The 18,163-nt window shown below is 41.1% G+C and overlaps 1 protein-coding gene across 1 annotated transcript; it reads right to left on the bottom strand.

Annotated features, from left to right (window-relative positions):
- Positions 1 to 3,684: 3,684 nt before the first annotated feature.
- Positions 3,685 to 14,575, bottom strand: DFNB59 (deafness, autosomal recessive 59). The gene is made up of 6 exons (XM_015413756.1): positions 14,365 to 14,575; positions 12,454 to 12,649; positions 12,145 to 12,286; positions 10,955 to 11,072; positions 5,691 to 5,786; positions 3,685 to 4,164 (listed from the first exon to the last, which is right to left on the bottom strand). Exons 1-6 carry the CDS (start codon positions 14,573 to 14,575, stop codon positions 3,863 to 3,865), a joined length of 1,065 nt encoding a protein of 354 aa, XP_015269242.1. The 3' UTR covers positions 3,685 to 3,862.
- Positions 14,576 to 18,163: the final 3,588 nt, after the last annotated feature.

Genomic DNA, 18,163 nt, shown 5'->3' with positions numbered 1-18,163 from the left:
CCAAAATGTGTATCCTGTTTTCTATACTTTTCACTGTGATTTCGGTGTCTTTTTATCAAGAATAAAATTAGTTATATTTCAGTAACAGAGGTTGATAAACTCTGAAAAAGGGAAGTAGTCTATATGCTTTGCGATTTTTTTAATTCTGCTGTAAGCTTTCATGGAACATGTAGATATGAAAAAAAGTTTGCTACCATGGTGTGCCCATAAGAGGATCCAGAGTATTAACAAAGGGGTGGTTTCCTGGTATGCCAAATGCCCTAAGCCACTTCCCTAAGGTGATACAGAAGGCAACTTTGGGAATAGTTTTGAGCAGAGAAACAGTGGGGAAAAGGATTTTGACCCCTCCTTTGCTTGCCTTTCTTTGCTCCAAATGGTTCCTCGGACTCCTCTCCCCAGCATCCCCAGTTCAACAGACAGGCAAACACATGTTGTAAGGTTTTGCTCTTTTCTGAGACCCTGTATATGTCATACCTCTGTAGTGTTCTGAGGTAGTGTGTGTTATGCTGCTTCCTTGCCTTCCCTCGCGTTTCCTACTTATTTTTGCTATCAGCAAAGGCTCTTACCTTAGACTTCTTAATTGAACCCAAAGAACAGGGTGGCATAGTTAGATCTGGTAAAATGACAGAATGCTCAGCATGTAGGGGTGGCTCTGAGGTAAAAAGGGCTCCTTTAAATAAAAGTTGTCTTCTCTTAAACATGAATAGAGTTTATTTAGAAGTATAACAGTGTAACTGTTTCTTAAAAGGTCATAAGTGTAATGGTTTCAGATAGGTACAGTTCTTCTTTCTCAAAAGTTCCTTAAATAGAGCTAGCCACAAAGGCTTATTTTCTTGCCACTTAGGCTAATAATTTCAACAAAGCCTAATTTTACTAACTTGCCACTTAGGCTAAAACTTCAACAAGGAACACAAATTCCTTACACACTCTACAGCACCTCACTCAGCTCTCTTCCCACACACACACACTCTCTCTCTGTGTGCAAACAAGTCAACTCCAGCCCCTTGGGTAAAGCTAACACACTTTAATCATCCAGCCCCCCTCTTTCTTACTCTATAGGCCTGCTGTTTTAAACTACAGCAATATACATATAAAACCCCACATTAACACACAGAAATAAAATACATAATATTTACATATCAAAACACCATATATCTTAAATCCTGTTGAGGAAAATGCCATGTAGATTAGAGATCTGGCATTAAGAAAGGGTGAGTTGCCACAACTGCCATGGTCAGAATAAATACATTTCAGTTTTGTAGATTGAGGCCTTTTTTCAAAAATTCAACTTCCAGTTCCCGCAGGATGTTTGTTCTGAGCTTGTCGTCATATGGTTAAAAAACAAATGTGCACAGAGAAGTTGAAACGTCAACAGGAATTACTCTGAAATTCTGGCTTTTAGGTATCATATCAAGACCCTTTTATGCAATAATTCACTGTGGCCTGAAGGGATATGTTCCTGTACAGCTATTGGTTATTATTTTTGGCTTTTTAGCTGTAACTGACAAGCACACGTTGTAAGACTTGGGAGTAGAAGAACAACCTAGATTCAGTGGGCTGGATCTAGCAATCTGCAGGCACAAGGATTGTAGATCTTTCTTTTGTCACCCTCCCCATTGCAGTGCTTTCTGACCCCAGGACAGTTGATTCCCCAGATCAAAATGATCTGTGTTGCACCCACATGGGGATTAGGCCACATGGGTCCTGTGGCCCTGGGAATCAACTTTCCTGGGTTCAGAAAGAACATCTGGGGGGAGGAGAACTAAAGGAAGGTTCACATCTGTCAGGGCCTTCTGCTGACAGATCACTGAATCCAAAACTTTCCTGGTGACTGATGCTATCAAATAATAGTGCTGATCCTTTGTTCAGTGTTGTTTAAGCCAGCAATGAGAACTGCAGCCTAGGACATTAGGGATTGAGGAGGAGATTGGATCTATATTCCGCCCTTCACTACCCAAATGTGTCTCAGAGCAGCTTACAATCTCTTTTCCCTTCCCCTCCCCACAACAGACACCGTGAGATAGGGGGGCTGAGAGAGCTCTGAGAGAACTGGGGGTTGTCCAAGGTCACCCAGCAGCCACATGCGGAGGAGTGGGGAATCAAACCCAGTTCTCCCAGATTAGAGTCCACACACTTAACCACTACACGAAACTGGCTGCACACAAGCATCCTTTCACATAACATGCAGATTGCTAATTGAGGACCACTGCACTTGTTAGTAACCTCTGGTATTACTGCTCAGTCTGGTCCTACTACTGTAGGGTTCACATTTCAGCAGTTTAAAATACTGTTGAAAACCACCTCCCTGAGGCAGAAACATATTGGGAATAATGTCCCTTAATTAAATGTATGGGAATGCAGATAGAAAGTTTCAGCCTACTGGCAAAGTAAAAAGAAACATCAGGCCTATAATCCTTCCTGGGAAACCAATGCCAATTGGGCTGAAGCTTTATTACCAAAATAAATGTTCATCTTTTGATAAGCACAGGTTTAGACTTGCACTGTCATTTGCAAATTAGAAATGGTGGCATTAGAATCAATAAGGCATCCAAGGCTTGTGGCTCATACCCAAGAGGCTCAGGTATTTAATCCCCTCTCCTTTTAGAAATGCTCTGGCAGAGAAGGGCTCAGCAGCCACGGAATCTTGAATGCAGCTGTGGACAGTGCCATCTAACGGCTAGGACATAATCATGTTTGACAACGTGAAAAATGATGTCCAATACGGGGCTGGAGAAATGGAGTGCTGTCTATTTCAAAATGGTACATCTTTATTGCAAAAACAAAGATTATTTTGAAATCGTGAAAAGTACTATAAGTAGCAAGTATGACATGTAAAAACCAGCTCAGTTTGAATGATGCTAATGATAAATATGGAGCAAGGAGAGTAATATAAGAGAAGATATTGGCGATCTAAACATTTGCTCAGCACTAGCTTATAGCTTTTCTCTGTTTAAATGTATCTTTAAACAAAGCAAACACAAACATGTTCTTAATCAGATACTTCAATTAAATATTTACGACATCGATAAATAATTTATATGGCTTTCTTGCCATCCTATAGTAGTATAGTTAAGGCAAAACACGGTTTTCTTTAGACAAAAGCCAATGTTTCCAGGTTACTCTGACAAATACACAAAGTACTAACATGCTTCGTTTTAAATTTAAGGAGTTCCTGTTTTGAAATTCTAACTAAAAGGGCATGTGCTAGCAATTACCGTTTATTCAGTTTGAAAGCAATACCATGGAACAGAACGCATTTGGGAAAAACAGTTCTGTTTGAAAGAAATACCACTGAAGAAGAAGAAGAAGAGATTAGATTTATACCCTGCCCTTCACTTGGAGTCTCAGAGCGGCTTACAAACTCCTTTCCCTTCCCCTCCCCACAACAGACACCCTGTGAGGTGGGTGGGGCTGAGAGAACTCTGACACAAACTGCTCTTTTTCAAGGACAGCTGTGCCAGAGCTTGTGACTGACCCAAGGTCACATCAGCAGGTGCAAGTGGAGGAGTGGGGAATCAAACCCGGTTCTCCCAGATTAGAGTCCGCACACAACCACGGCACCAAACTGGAACAGAACATATTTGGGAAAAATCAGCAGGTGCAAGTGGAGGAGTGGGGAATCAAACCCGGTTCTCCCAGATTAGAGTCCGCACACTTAACCACGACACCAAACTGGAACAGAACATATTTGGGAAAAATGGCCCTGTGAAGTTGTTTCTGAATCGGTGTTTATCTTAATGAGAAAGTATTGCTTTAAAAACCCAAAAGGAGATAAAATGATTTGTGGCTCCATGTTTTATACTGCTAGAACTCACTAGGAAGTCTGTGGCACAGTCACCTCTAAGGCGTTTAAAATAAAATCTTACTTTATTCTTTTGTGCCATAGGTCAAAACAAGGCACAGCATGCAGTCGTACAAACTTTTGTCCATTGGAAGAACACTCGAGGCAACCGTAGACTGTTTCCCTTTTAGAACGCCCCATTCCGCACAAAGAACAGGGACCTTTGGGGATGTTGCTATTGAGTAAATTAACTCGTACGTGAGCCCCTTCTCGGAGATAGTTTGTGGAGATGTCAGTCATGCTTGCAGCTTTTTCATAGTAGTCTGCAAAAAGGTCGTCTAAATAATTATCTGGGTGAGCAATGATGTCCATTACCCCTTTATCTGCAAACAAAAAAACCCAAAAACAAATAGAGATTGCTAACTTCTAATGTATTTTAAGCACTGAAAGAAGTATGAACTGCTCCCACAATTCTGACTCTACAGTAATCTTTAGGATTTATTTATTATTTTTATTAAAAGGACTCTACCCTGCCTTTCCTCATGGTTCAAGGTGGTTTACATTAACAATTAAAAAACATTTTTGGTTAAAGCCAGAATGAAATAACCAGGGCTCTTTTCGTAGAAAAAACCCAGCAGGAACTCATTAGCACAATAGGCCACACCCAACAGCAGGAACTCATTAGCATATTGGGCCACACCCCTGACAGCACAGCTCATTAGCACATTAGGACGCACCCCCATGTTACCATTAGTGTGGTTATCCAGCCACACCCACCTTTTGCTTGTTATTCTCTTTACCTTGTTTGTTGTCAAAACCCAGGGCTTTTTTGTAGCAGGAACTTCTTTGCATGTTAGGCCACACACCCCTAATGTAGCCAATCCTAATGCGTTTCTGCTGTTGGGTGTGGACTACTATGCTAATGAGTTCCTGCTGGGCGTGGCCAACTTGGGAGCCAGCCGGAACTCCATTCCTGTGCGTTCCTGCCCAAAAATAGCCCTGGAAATAACCATTCCAAATTTCTCCCTTCTTCCCTCCTACAGGTGTCTGCCGTTCAAGGATTTAACAAATTAAGTTTGTAGTACTTCATTCAGAATTATTAGGACACACTAGTTGCTAATATTGCTGTCAGAATCTGCATTTCAAGAAAGCATGGAGAGTTGTATTCTTACTGTACAGTGAGGCTGTGAACCTCGGTTAGAGCTTGGTCACATTTTGCACTAACTTGAAAATGTGTGATGTTCACAAAAGAAACTATCTGGTTCTTCTGTATCAGTCACACACTGCATTTGTGATGGTTAGTAGTACTAATAAAAGTTCAGCATTAATGCCCTTTAATATTTTCATCCTTAGAGTCATCCAATGGCGAGAAACCAAACTCTTGTATAATACAAGAAATACAGGTTAGAGGCTAAGTGCCTTGTGACAGTGCACCATACTGGCTCATAGAGTATTTGCACTCAGGATTACAAAGACAGGTAACAGTTAAAAGTCTGTAATATGGCCATGTTATGTCACTAACATGATAAATTGGATCCTAGGGTTCCCTTTCACTAGGATCCAACCCATTATTATCATATGTCATAAATTGCTTTGCTAATATGCCAATTATAATCCAACTGTACAATGAATATGGTTAGGGTCTGCAATTAAAGCAATTTAAAATGTGAGACATTTTTATATTAAGCAAAGTCGGTGTTATGCTACTTATAATTAAAAATGGATGCTTCATGCATATTTGGAAATGTCTGCAATTATTTTAATTAGGCTCAGTAACAGCCCTACTGCTTATTGCTGTAGTGCAAAAAGATCGTTTTCTTAGCATTTAACCTTATAACCAAGAGTTAAAGTTAAATAAATCACTAATCAAATAAATGTAGGACAAGCACATAAATATCAAACATCGTACTTCGATTAAACAGATTGTTTGTTAATCTGATTAAGGAAAATGATCTCGCTGGCCATTTTTCAAATCCTCCTTTTGATTCTGGAGTGACACAGAGTTCTGGGGGAAAAACAAAGTATATATAATATTTTAAACTGGGATATTAAGAAGTAGTACAGTTCCAAAACAATAAATACAACCATGGCATGGATTTTGTTAATTATAACAAACAAGTGACATTAACTTGTTATTTGTGGCAGGAAGGACACAAGCATAATACCAATACAAGCTCCCAAGCACAGATTCATTTGCCAGACTAGAAGTCCTGCATCCAAATAGTATGCATTCACTGTGATGCTCATTCAGACACCAAGCATCTGATGTGATTCCAGGCATTTTGCAATGCAAGCCAATGCATGGCATCGTGACAGCACCGCAGATCTGGGATGGACTGGCCATCTAACCTACAGAAAAATCCCCTGCTAGGTCACTGCCTAGAGGGCCACTGGTAGCCAGGAGTAAGCAGAGCTAAGCTCCAGCAACTCTGCCGGTTCCTCAAGGACCAGCTGGCCCAGACCCTTCAGTACTAAAATAATAATGATAAATCAGCATTAGCTTGCTAATAACCTCCTCCTGTACTACCACCAGGTTCCAGGAGGAGATCCTCAAGGACCAGCTGGCCCAGACCCTTCGGCACTAAAATAATAATGATAAATCAGTATTAGCATGCTAATAACCTCCTCCTGCACTACCACCTGGTTCCAGGAGGAGGCAATGGGTGAGCCAGTGCCCACTGCTGGTGCTGCTGAGCTGAATGGCCCTGCACCACTGACTTGTAGCATAGCAATGGCCACTCAGCTTGGCTTTTTCCAAGGCCATTTTAACTTCCCAGTCCACCCCTGCCATGGGAGGGGGGAAGGAGAAGAAGAGGAGGAGGAGACTGAATTTATACCCTGCCCTTCACTGCCTGAAGGAGTCTCAGAGTGGTTTAGAATTTTCCCTTCCCCTCCCCACAACAGACACCCTGTGATGTAGGTGGGGCTGAGAGAGCTCTCTGGAGAACTGCCCTTGAGAGAACAGCTCTGAAGAAACTTATGACTGACTCAAGGTCACACCAGCAGCTGCATGTGGATAAGTGGGGAATCAAACCCGGTTCTCCCAGATTATAGTCTGTGCTCTTAACCGCTACACCAAACTGGTGAAAGGATGCTGTGTTGGATCCCACCAGCTTTTTCACTTAGTCCCTTCCTTATTACAGTTCCCATCCCACTGGGTTTGTTACTACAGTACCAATGATCTCAAGCATAGACTTATTGGAAGTCAGTGAGGAACTCCTTCATTTTTCTCCAGTGAAAAGCTTGTTGGATCCAACCCACCATTGTCCCAGGTATGGTGTGCAGAGCACCACCTAAGTTTAGTGAATGGCTAGGGAGTACAGGATACTTGTTGCACTGCTGAAGTTAAACAGGCATGGGAGATCAGTGGTAGTCCCTTAGAAGAGCAAAAGCATGTATGGCTGTATACATTATAGTTATCGTGTGGTGCTGTGCAGGGCTATTTTTGGGCAGGAACGCACAGGAACGGAGTTCCGGCTGGCTCCCAAGTTGGCCACGCCTAGCAGGAACTCATTAGCATAATAGGCCACACCCAATAGCAGAAACTCATTAGGACTGACTACATTAGGGGTGTGTGGCCTAACATGCAAAGGGTTCCTGCTACAAAAAAAGCCCTGGGTTTTGATAACAAACAAGGTAAAAAGAATAAGAAGCAAAAGGTGGGTGTGGCTGGATGACCACACTTCTGGTAATGTGGGGGTGTGACCTAATATGCTAATAAGCTTCTCTGTCAGGGGTGTGGCATAATATGCTAATGAGTTTCTGCTGTTGGGCGTGGCCTATTATGCTAATGAGTTCCTGCTGGGCTTTTTCTACCAAAAAAAGCCTTGGTGCTGTGTAGCATTAGTGTACAAAGCCATTAAGTGCCAGAACCACGAGGAAGGAGAATGAGGGCATGAAAAAGGAAAGGTGAAACTGATTCATCTAAACATTAACCTACAAAACTGAATTCAGATGTTACAAAAGGAATGTGGCTGCTGCCAAGTACAGCCCAACTCCTCTCACCTCTGATAATGTCTACAAAATGCATGATTTGTCATCACCATTAAGTATCACTAACCATGTTCCACGTAATTAGCTGTCATTTGCATGGGTGGGGAAACTCACAGTGTGCTGATGCCATATCCCACATTTGTTATTATTAGTTATTTCTGAGGGAGAGAAGAAGAGGAAATTCTTTTACTGGCAACCAGATGGATTGCCAAATCTAGGGTGTGAAATTCCTGGATATTTGGGAATAGAGCCTAAGGAAGGTGGATTTGGGGGGAAGACGGTTGCTCGGCAGGGATGTAATTCCATGGAGTCCACCTTCCAAAACTGTAATTTTCTCCAGGGGAACTAATCTCTGTAGTCCGGATATCTATTATAATCCTGGGAGAACTCCGTCCCCACTTGGAGATTGGCAACCCTAGCAGCCATTTGTGTAATGACAGTAGGAAACTAAGTATTACAGGAGTGCATGTATGGCGAGAAGCATTTCTGGGGAATACCGGCAGAGAATCGAACCCAAGAGCAGCAGCCATATTTAGCTCAGCAGACATTGAATTTGTTTGTCGAAAGAGCTGAACAACACTAAATAAAGCATGCTTGTTTGGTGCTTCTGTCTATTATGGCATCAATTTTGGGGGGGAAATGTCTGCACCAGCAAATATCAATGTATATCCTGTCACATCAAGTTCTGAACCAACATTTTCCAGCAGGAAACAGACCTAACTAGCTGGTACAATATTTGATATACTAGGCCAAGGGTGGCCAAACTTGCTTAATGTAAGAGCCACATAGAATAAATGTCAGATGTTTGAGAGCCACAAGTCATAAACAAATATTACACACTTTTTTAAAAAATATGCAAATTTGTTTTTTATTAACATTAAATAAGACTGCCAAAAATAAAAACAAAAGGGGTAAAACAGATATTGATAATTATATTTATTTGTCCAATAGAGGGCGCGATCACACGCAAAATTAGCTGCGCCATAGGCGTGAATGCCAGACAGATTTTAAGGGCGTGATCAGATGCAAACATCTGGGAAGTGTCCCACACCCATTGGCAACCCGTTTTGCTCCGCCGCAAAAGCGGAGTAAAAAAACACTAGGGAAAGTCCGGTAGCAAACGGATTTGCTATGGGCCAGGAATGGACTTTCCCCTGTGTGATCGTACCAGCACACTCTCATGGCATTGGGATGGTCTGATCGGGCCATCCCAACTCCATGCCGTTGTTTTTTCCCCTGGTTCGGTTTGCGCATCATCGCACACTGCATAGGGAGCACTCAGTGCGGAGATGCGAATCATCGATCCCATGTTGAAGTGCACTGGAAACACGCAGCCCAAAAAAAACAACCAATTTCACCTGCAGTTGCGTCTGATCACACAGTGGCAGGCTGCCCCGATAGCTCCCAGGGACTGTGTGATCGCGCAACTGCGGGTCAAATTCCAACGGAGCAAATACTTGCTTCCCCCTGCGTTATCTCACGCATGTGACTGCAACCAATATTTATTTGTTTGCTAATATTTATTTATTTCTCTGAGAGAGAGAGAGACAGAGAGAGAGAGACAGAGACACAAAAAAAGCAAATAGATGGGGAGGAAGGGAGGAAGGGAGAGAAAGAAAGATGAAAAGAAAAAATTTAAATTTTCTTTCTTTGCCCCCCCCCACCTCAAGCCTACTTAGGGAGGGGAACACTGGCTGGGAAAGGGAAGACTGGAGACATGCCTCCCTTTCACTTCCCCAGCCGTTCTGCCGGGAGCCGCACAATATGTGTGAAGAGCCACATCTGTCTCCCAAGCCACAGTTTGGCCACCCCTTTACTAGGCCTATAGCCATGGTGATGAAAAGGGGGGGCTGAGCCCCATCAATCATTTGTCATGCCCCTCCAATCAACACTAGGGCTTGGTGTGAAATCTTTCACGAGTCTTTCAAGTGTAAATTCTCTATGTAAAAAAGGGAAGGAGTTGAGGTAAAAACGTGTGGATCTATCAGAAATCTTCCAGATGTGAATTCTCTATGCAATTGGCTAGAACAGAATTAGTACTTAGCAGGGCTGAAGAGTCCTGATTTTAAAAGGAAGTGTGTGTGTGAGGAGAGGAAGTGTGTGTGTGAGAGAGAGAAAGTTAGAACTCTCATGCTATTCCATTACATTTTTATACCATTTAATCCACCTTGAATCTCAAGTAGAAAATTGGTTAAAAAACCCTAAATAAATAATAAAGAAAATACATACTGATGGGCTGAGCACCACTGTACTCATTCCCCCCAATGAAAATTTTCTGGCTATGGGCCTGGATATACCTGTACATCTTGTTTTCTAAAAATTGCACACCTTCATGCCAACATGGCCAACTGATACAAGTGAATTGTCAACACTGCAGGTCATTACAATGTAAGTTAGCACAAGTTATTGCACATGACCGACACATACTTGAAAGATTAGCAAGTGAAGCCTTGATATGTGATTAAGAATCATTCCTTTATATAAAGACATTACATTATATCACTGTAGACTGCAGGTGTGTGTGTGTGTAAAGTGCCATCAAGTTGCAGTCAACTTATAGCGACCCCAGCAAGGGGCTTTCAAGAGAAGTTAGAGGCAGAAGTGGTTTGCCAGTGCCTTCCTCTGCAGAGTGGTCTCCTTCCCTGTTTAGCTTCCAAGAACTGAGGCGATCGGGCTATACACGCCTATACAGTGTTACACCATGATAAGCCCATTGGTTACAATGGAGTTAGAACGGTGTAACTACAGGTAAAGGTAAAGGTTCCCTTGCTCGAAAGCCAGTCGAATCCGACTCTAGGGTTGCGGTGCTCATCTCCGTTTCAAAGCCGAAGAGCCAGCGCTGTCCGTGGTCATGTGGCCGGCATGACTGAACACCAAGGCGCACGGAACACTGTTACCTTCCCACCAAAGTGGTACCTTTTTATCTACTTGCAATTTCTTGCTTTCGAACTGCTAGGTTGGCAGGAGCTGGAACTAGAGACAGGAGCTCACTCCGTCATGCGGCAACCCGGGTCTTGAACTGCTGAACTACTGACCTTCCACAGCCTGCAGTTCAGCGTCTTAACCACTTGAGCCACCGCAGCTCCTTGTAACTACAGAGGATTGTGCTATTAGTTGTTTTAATACATCGCCTTTTAAAACAGTAGCAATTTGTGAATGCAGAATAAGCAGATTACTTACCAAAATTACCATCCAGATGAATGTAAATTTCAAATACACTAAATGCAATAGTTGTATGTGCAGGAAAGACAATAGCTTTGTCACGTCCTTTGAAATTATGTTCATCAATAATATGAAACTGTTTTTAAAAGAAAAACAGAAAAACAGAAACTGTTTTTAAAACAAAGAATGCAACCAATCTTTCAAATCAAAACTTAAAAAAATAAAAGGACATTAGGCTAAGTATTTGCTGAAACTCGCTTCAATAACTATCTTCAGATTTCCAGCAAGCTGAAAACTATCTTCCTCATCACTATTGCTGCTGTCCATACTGTATCAAATGTTTCCACTGTCTAAAATAGGAAATCTGCTACTAAAAATGGCCTTGAAAACTGAGATGCAAGTCAGCAGAAGTGACTATCCTGATCCACAATTCCCTGTGAGTACAATACTCTGACACTTACAAGATTCCCCCCTTAATCTCCAGGGAAGAGGCAGCTTTATGGGTGTAAATCAAAATGCACACATATGCTGTCTCTACTTATTATTCAGGAGAAAGGTGTTTGGTCCACCATTCCTCCCCCCCCCCCCGGGGACTATAAGCCTGCTACGCAGGGCATTCAATCACAGGTGTATGTTGTCAGAGGGCATATAACTCCTGGAACCATTTACATGGTCATCTTTACCCGCAGACTCAGACTAAACTTTTGAGTTAAGAAGCTTGCTAGCTAGATCATTTCTCTACATACTATTCTAGAGCAAAGTTCTGTATAAGCAAGTTGGTCTGTACTTAAGCTGATCCAGCAGAAAATGTCCATGTCTTGCTTTCCAGTATTGCAGCAATTATCTATCCCAAGTTCAAAACCAAGACAATAAGCTTAAACTTTTTAGCACTTCATGAATATGCTACTGAGTATTTATTCTTCACTTTCACAAATCATTTCCAAAAGGAGAACATGGCTAGGGCATTAGAATTAATTTATCTGAGCAATTGTTTCTGTTTCTTTTATAAATCTCTTCATCTTAAATGATCCCCAACTCTTATGCACATGGGCAACAAAGCAGCACAGGTTTATCGATGCTCGCTAACCACACTAACTGAAGCAGTGTCACACTCTTCTAAGTCCACTGAAGTGAACATATTTGAAAGATTCTAACTCTGCTTGTGTCTGGCATCAATATGCATCAGGAACATCAGCAAACATGCTCACCCTCATTGTGTCACCTCTCATACCAGCATGCACCGATAGTGAACACTGCCGTGTTGTTCTAATGTTTTCCGAGACCACACAAAGAACTGTCTTCTTACTTTCTTGTGACTGACGAACAAGGCAGTGATCAAAGTTAATTTTTCTAAAATAAATAGGAAAATAGTCCTTATAGTCCTGCAGTATTCTCACAAGATATTTAAAAACTTATAATGCTGCATTAGTGAAATATGCATATAGGATATCAATATTCATTTGTGAAATGGAGCTAGAAAATAACTGTAATAGTAAAACAGTGAAAATAATACCAACCTACTAGTAAGTTCTCTGAGTAATGTTGGTACCTCAACCTCGTGTTTAGTTACAATACCAAATGAAGCTTTCACTGCAAGGGAATCTGATCCGGCAACACTGACCCCAACAGAATTTCTGATGTGATTTCCTCGTCTACCATTGAGTGTTACATCTGATTTGTCTTCATAATTCAGTAACTGGTAGGATGAAATACCTGTGAGAAAGAGGCTGTTTACTGAAGTACGAAAAGCTTTCATTAAAAAAATTAATCCAACAAATGATATTTAAAAAAAATATTGTTACATGGCAATTATTTTATTCGGTGTACATAAAATGTTCAGCACACAGAATAAAACCACATCGTATTAAAGCATCATTAACAATCCCACCTTTCTTCTATCTTAATCCTAATTACTCCCATCCCCAGCCAAGTGAAACAAAACACATCTTAGATATTTCTGTAGGAAGCACAAGCCATCTGGCATGGGCACTGGCAAATTTCCAAGGACAGAAAGCTTCATAAATGGAAGGTATTCACCTTTCACTTGCTTGCGTACTGTATGTTACTAGTTTTCATTGGCAATACCCCTTTCTGAGAAATCTCAAATTACAAATAAAAAACTGAGGAAAGTTGGATCGAATTGAGCAGAACAGAAACAAAGAGGCAATAAGAAGTGTACAGTTGAAAACCAATGTCTGGATCTTCTGTAAACTTCAGGCTAAATGACCCTTACTCAAATATCCCAGAAAGAATTTATGTCACTTTCTACTAGCATGCCTCTTTTCCTAAAATGTAGAAAATAAAGTAAATCTGTTCTTTCAAGGACAGATAAAGGTAATTATATATGTACTCCATTACTTCTTCCTATTCAAATAATATTATATTAGCAAATGTTGTTACTTATTACAACAGAGGGACTTCTGATGGTTGATAACAAAAACTGCAAGCACCTGAGCTGCCTTCCTAAAAACAAACAAACAACGGCTAGCCTAAAATCATATCCTTTTAGGTACAATGCAATAATTTAACTTCTGTCTAAGAATCTAATAAGTGAAGATAAAATAATTTTGGAAAGAAACACTAAAGGATATATTTAGTCTAATGATCCAGTATCAGCCTTAGTTTTGGGGTTTATTGGTGGGGTGTTTGGGTTTTTTGTGGATGTGTGTGCATGATGAGACAGGACTGCATCTACTAGTAGGCGAGGACTGACGCCAGAAGATGAGCCCCTCAGGTCGGAAGGTGTCCAATATGCTACTGAGGAAGAGCAGAGGGCAAGTACAAGTAACCCCAGAAAGAGTGAAGCGGCTGGGCCAAAGCCGAAAGGACGCTCAGTTGTGGATGTGTCTGATGGTGAAAGGAAAGTCCGATGTTTGGAGTTTTATACAATGAATAATAAATTGGAAGATATGGACAGTTGTGTAAGTGGTTTGAACATGAGTGTTTCATAGATATTTGAAGGAAAATTATGATGTGCTATGGAAAACTAAGGCTGTGGTTGTACAGTCCTAAGCACTCCTAGAAAGTAAACACACGAATGAAAGGTCCTGAGCACACCTACTAGGAAATAAGCCCATGAATGAAATGCTAACACATTTAAATGCTATTTATTTTGATAATAAAACTACACAGCACAATGAGCCTATTTTTTATTTTAAAATCACAAAAGTATTGTCCCTTTGAATTCCTAACATTTATTTTCAGTCTTCAATCTTTTGCTACATTTTTAAAAACAGAGTTCTTTAAAATTATGCTTGTTTATAAAGTGGTATTTTATTTCTGTTTCTCTATAACAGCCCAGGCGATATATCTTTTACATAATCAGACACTGTTGTTTTGAATTTATTCCACTCAGTTATACCTTTGAAAATCTGAACATTCCTTTTTTATAGGCAAGTAAGAAGTTCAAAGCAAAGCAAAACCCTTACCAGCTGAAATTTCTTTGTCTCCTTGAAGAATGTCTTTGAGGCTGAACGGTGTCGAAATAAATTTGGATCTTTTGCAAATGAGACAGCTTTTCTTCTTGATAACAACACTGAGGGGCTGATACTTATCAGCTTCGCTGAGGCTACGAACAGGAATTAGTCGACCTCCATCACCAACCTGCTTAACAAAGCTTTTGGTAGCAGCAGCAAACATATTATGCGTTGTTGTTGTTCAGTCGCACAGTCGAGTCCGACTCTTCGCGACCCCATGGACCAGCTCCCGCCAGGCCCTCCTGTCTTCCGCCGTCCTCTGAAGTTGGCTCAATATGCGTACACAATAAAAAATAATAAATCTGGATCAGCCGCAAGCTTCAAAGCAGATAGCCATATTAAAATGGTGACTTTCCTAAACAGATCAAGGATAAATCTCACACCTTGCTCTGTATAACATTTGGCTAGAAGGACAGCACTGCTATTGTTTTAACTAGCTTCTGCATAGTATTGCATCAGTAATATTAAGCAACTCCCTTTCATTGTGCGGCCACATTCAAAATAATGAATAATAGATTAACAGCGTAAACTGATATGGTAACTTTCTGTACCTTTCTGTGGTACTGTCTTAGCTTTCACATCAACAATTTCAACTCAGAAAAATTCCTTATTTTAAAAGTTTTTAAAACTGTCTAACAGTGCCATAGATAATATTCGTTTTATTTATTCATGATAATCCCAGAGTGCTTTTTGTATTGTTGAGTTTGTCTAGCTAAATGTACACCATTAGGTAGTAGCTAGCTATTGCACATCATTCTACGATTGTCTAACATTGCAGTTTAAACCATTTTGGAAGAATGTACAATGATAAGAAACCTTGAAAACGATGGAAGCTAGAACATAACTTCATTCCCTAGATTATTATTCTAATACAATCTTTTCATATGGGAGACTAATTATGTCCTGAAACAGTACACCTGAGCAGGTTGTAACAAATAATTTAAACGCAAACACACACATCCATAAATGAGTGCTATCTTTATACCCAAAAGTGGTACCTTAGGGCATGCCTACGTATTTGATCCAAAAACAATGGCCAATGGTCTTTCTAGAGATACCTTTGATATTATATGGGATCTTTGATGTGTAATGTGTAAGTGCGAATGGGATTTTTTTGGTGGGTATTTTTTATTTTTATGTGTGCGTGCGTACCTGGAAGTCATGGCAGCCTCTGGGGGCTTGGAGCATATGGCTGAGTAAAGCCTGTCCCTGCCTCCTGACTGCTGGCATTCCAAGGAGGTCTCCCATCCAAGTACTTGCCAGAGTCGACCTTGCTTAGCTTCCAGGATCTAGATGAGATCGGGCTTGCCTGGGCTGTCTAGGTCAGAGTAAGTGTGAATGTATATTGATGGGATATTACCATTTGGGTGAAAGGTGTTAAGATCTGCAGTTTTGCTTCCTTGGGAAACCCATTGTGCTGATAATACATCTCCCTTTGAAGTGGGGAGGAGGATGTCAGGTGGTCAGCCGTTATAATCCACCTTCCGAAATAATTTCTCAGGCTCTTGCCTGGCAGTAACCATTTTGTGTGTTTCAGAACCATTTCAATTCCATTTTCTAGGCCAGGCAATGCCCCGTACAAATGATTTTGGGGTGATATTTATATGAAGGATGTTCTCTCTGGGTGCCAACTACCCATCTGTGGGAGGGATCTGACTACTGGCTGTATTCACTTTTGATGTAAGTGGCCCTGAACCCTGCCTCAGGGAAGGGCGGCCTAGCAAACTGAAATAATAAATAAATACATAAAATAACACTGGAAATATGCTGTACAGTCCTTTTGGGTCTGTCAGATGTTGCCTTTATGGCATTGGAAGCATTGTATCTTGGCTGCAGCCCTTAGCACTCAGAGGTTATGGGCCATGTGTAAGGAATGTACATGACATCTGGTAAGTATACAGGCTCTATGGCACATATTCCAATGAATCAATGCACATAGTTGAGGGGCAGAACTTGCAGTTAAGCTTCCCCTCTTACCACATGGTCATTCTTCCATGTTAGAAAGGGGCTCATGTAATGCACTTCAAGGTACATAGTTATGTGTGGAAAAGGGGTCATAGCATTACTCCTTTTGAGAGATACTCTCCATTCATTTTTCCTGTTATAAGTGTATTTTGAGGACTATTGCTAGGGCTGCCAAGTGGGGGTGGGGGGCTTCGGAGGCCCGATTCCTGCCGCCACGGAATCAGGCCCCAGGGGGGCCCGGAGGTGACACAACCACGTCAATCACGTTGGGGGTGTGGCCCTGATCGTCGGAGGGAAAACTCTATGGTTTTCCCTCCGACAATCGGGGCCACACCTTCAACGTGATCGATGTCGCGCGTCACTTCTGGTGACATGCTGGCGGTGCGCACGCACAAAGCGCGTGCGCATCAACGAACAGCTCCCAGAGCCCAGCGAGGCTCCCCCACCGGTAAGAAATATTGACTTGGCAACCCTAACTATTGCCAGAGAACCTGAGAATATGGTTCTGGAATAAATTGCATTACATATGGGTGTAATTATTTATGGAAGTGTGATTTGTAGACAAGAGTTTTTTTCTCTCAGGGGAAACTGCATTCTCAAACAGTGGTTTTACAACCTATAGAAAGGCCATGTATATCTGTCAAGGCATTTCTACACATTGCAAAGGATTTTCAAGTGTGTTCTAGATGTACTGTTCATTTATATAGGATGATGATGAGGCCCAAAAGCCTCGTCAATGATCCATGTTTACTTGATGGACATCCTAGATTACTTTTTAAAAGGTTGTCAGGATTTTATTTCACCGTTACATGCATAGGCCCATAGTTTTGAGTGAAAACCATTGATGGTACTAGGATTTAAACATCCTTGTAAGAGATACATTCCGATTAATATCATCATTATCATTATATTTAATAGAGAATAGCAAATCCCCATGCCAATTATGAAGAGATGAAAACCAGCACACACACAAAGTAGATTTGCAGGTATTTGCAGGTCTGCAGAAAAATACAACTTTGTTAATAACAATAACCTGCCCCAAAAGGCTAGAGAGTACTGAATGCTGTTTGATAAGGTCCCATTCCTGTTTCAAAATCAGAGTACATACGTGCCCCAAAGTAGTAGAAGGACAAACAACAGACCCACTAATACTTAACCCCAGAGATATTTTCAACATATGCCCACAGCCCATTTAATTCTAAGGGCATAAAATACAACATTACCACAAGTAACACCCAGCCAAAAGATATAACAAAAAAATTTGTATGTACAGCAAGGAAAGTTGCTCAATAAAGGCAATATAATTTCAGCTCTTATAGACAAATACAAATAACAACTAAATACAAAGTGAGGTAAAGTTTCAGTTACAGCTCTACCACAAGGGCAGTCTCTCTGGGGGCAGCTAATACCCTTGCAGCAACCTGACAAGTGTGCAAGTGGTAAAACATCTACTCAAAGTTGATGAAAAACTAGGTCTGTTACAAAAGTTTTTAAAAAATCAGTATAACAGGAAAAAGAGGGGCTTGCCACCCAAAAGGAGAGAACAATGACTCCTAGAATCTAAATTAATAACCTCCTGATCAAGTCTCCTCAGTGATTCCAAAACCTAACATTTGATATATCAGTAGAAGGACAAATTAAACCCTAAACTCAGCAGCTTATCCTCCATTAACTTAGCCCAAGATGATCTATAAAATTTGAAATACATTTAGGAGCTCACAGAAGAGTACACAAGAAGGGAACCCGCACCATCTCCAGCCTAGTTAAAGTTGCTGAGATCCAAATA

Source organism: Gekko japonicus, unplaced genomic scaffold (genome assembly GCF_001447785.1).
Source record: "Gekko japonicus isolate JY-2015 unplaced genomic scaffold, Gekko_japonicus_V1.1 scaffold743, whole genome shotgun sequence".
Classification (NCBI taxonomy): domain Eukaryota; kingdom Metazoa; phylum Chordata; class Lepidosauria; order Squamata; family Gekkonidae; genus Gekko; species Gekko japonicus.
Note: the sequence above shows the minus strand (reverse complement) of the source record. Positions and strands in the feature narration are given on the sequence as shown.

Excerpts from the sequence above, each read along its gene's own strand:
- DFNB59 (XM_015413756.1), bottom strand. The coding sequence starts at position 14,575 with ATGTTTGCTGCTGCTACCAAAAGCTTTGTTAAGCAGGTTGGTGATGGA. Across the intron at positions 12,650-14,364 it reads AGACAAAGAAATTTCAGCTG|GTATTTCATCCTACCAGTTA; the intron begins GTAAGGGTTTTG and ends TCTTTCTCACAG. Across the intron at positions 5,787-10,954 it reads TCATCTGGATGGTAATTTTG|AACTCTGTGTCACTCCAGAA; the intron begins GTAAGTAATCTG and ends TTTTTCCCCCAG.